Raw genomic sequence first — 1,802 nt, 5'->3', positions numbered from 1 at the left:
GGTATGGGCACACCCCTCACAGCACCACGCTGGCACAGTGGTTGGCATGGGCACACCTCTCACAGCACCACGCTGGCACAGTGGTCGGTATGGGCACACCCCTCACAGCACCACGCTGGCACAGTGGTTGGCATGGGCACACCTCTCACAGCACCACGCTGGCACAGTGGTCGGTATGGGCACACCTCTCACAGCACCACGCTGGCACAGTGGTTGGCATGGGCACACCTCTCACAGCACCACGCTGGCGGTGGCACAGTGGTTGGGGCGGATGCCGATGCGGCGGTGGCAGGTGAGCATCTTGCGCAGCTCGGCGCGGAAGCGGTCGTGCAGCCAGGCGTAGAGGAACGGGTTGCAGCACGCCGAGCTCATGGCGCACAGGTGGCACAGCAGCTGGATGAGCAGGAAGCGGCGCTTGTCGATCAGCCGGATGTCGACGTCGCGCAGCACGTTGAACACGTGGATGGGCAGCCAGCAGGCGCCGAACGCCGCCACCAGCAGCGCCACCAGGCGGAAGGTCTTGCGCTTGCGGGCGCGCTGCGCCTCGGCCTGGTCGCGCGTGCGGTGGCCCGGCGCCACGCAGTTGCGCAGCTTGACGGAGATGCACAGGTACGAGACGCAGACGGCCGAGAGCGGCAGCACGTAGGTGAGCAGCAGCGTGGCGTAGGCGTAGGCCAGGCGCGCCGTCTCCTGGCCAAGCCAGAACTCCTCGCAGATGGTCAGGCCCGCGTGGCGGAACTCCACGTGGTAGGTGTGGGCCACGGCGGGGGCCACCAGGCCGCAGGACAGCAGCCAGATGCCCGACAGCACGTAGGCGCACGCCGCCACCGAGATGCGCCTCTTCAGGGGGTGGACCGTGGCGTAGTACCTACAGAGAGAGAGAGAGAGAGAGGGAGAGAGAGAGGGAGAGAAGGAAGGAGAGAGTGAGAAAGATAGAGGGAGAGATGGAAGGAGAGGGACAGAGGGGCAGAGACAGAAGCACAGGTGTTTTATGTGTGATTCACATGACTTGTAAGTTTAACAGTACTCCCTGTGGAAGTGTGTGTGTGTGTGTGTGTGTGTGTGTGCGTGAGTGTGTGCGTGCGTGCGTTAAATTCTCACCTGTCCACTGCTATGGCGGTGAGCGTGAACACGGAGACGTAGACGGTGACGGGCTGGATGAGGAACACCAGGTAGCACATGTAGCGGCCGAAGACCCAGCCGCGCGGGTTGAAGGCGTACGCCAGCGTGAACGGGACGCACGTGACGCACATGAGCATGTCGGAGAAGGCCAGGTTGCCGATGAAGAAGTTGGTGACGTTGTGCATCTTGCGCGTGCGGCAGATGACGTAGAGCAGCAGGTAGTTGCCGAACAACCCCACCAGCACCACCAGGGCGTAGCACGGGATAATCAGCGGCTTGAACACCTGGAGCAGAGCCACGTCCGCAAACGCCGAGACGTTCCGCACTTCCGCCTCGTAGCCATAGGGGGCGCTGGAGGGCCCTTCGGCGGGTGGCAGTGCCAGGGCATCAGATGGGGTTGGCACACCGAAGCTCTCTCCACTGCCCTCCATGCCCAACCAACAGGATTCAGTCGCAGCGTTGGTCCTTTAAGGCTCTCAACCAACAGGGCTCAGTCTCAGCGTTGATCCTTTAAGGCTCTCAACCAATAGGGCGTCCTTTAAGGCTCTCAACCAACGAGACTCAGTCTCAGCGTTGGTCCTTTAAGGCTCTCAACCAACGAGACTCAGTCTCAGCGTTGGTCCTTTAAGGCTCTCAACCAACAGGGCTCAGTCTCAGCGTTGGTCCTTTAAGGCTCTCAA

The 1,802-nt window shown here is 62.0% G+C and overlaps 1 protein-coding gene across 1 annotated transcript; it reads right to left on the bottom strand.

Annotated features, from left to right (window-relative positions):
* Nucleotides 1-231: 231 nt before the first annotated feature.
* prlhr2b (prolactin releasing hormone receptor 2b) lies at nt 232-1,553 on the bottom strand. The gene is made up of 2 exons (XM_062554804.1): nt 1,102-1,553; nt 232-868 (listed from the first exon to the last, which is right to left on the bottom strand). The coding sequence occupies exons 1-2, from the start codon at nt 1,551-1,553 to the stop codon at nt 232-234; spliced, it is 1,089 nt and encodes a 362-aa protein (XP_062410788.1).
* Between the last annotated feature and the right edge of the window lie 249 nt (nt 1,554-1,802).

This window comes from Sardina pilchardus, chromosome 14, assembly GCF_963854185.1.
Source record: "Sardina pilchardus chromosome 14, fSarPil1.1, whole genome shotgun sequence".
NCBI classification, from domain to species: domain Eukaryota; kingdom Metazoa; phylum Chordata; class Actinopteri; order Clupeiformes; family Clupeidae; genus Sardina; species Sardina pilchardus.
The sequence above is the reverse complement of the archived record's forward strand: the minus strand, read 5'-3'. Positions and strand labels throughout refer to the sequence as shown.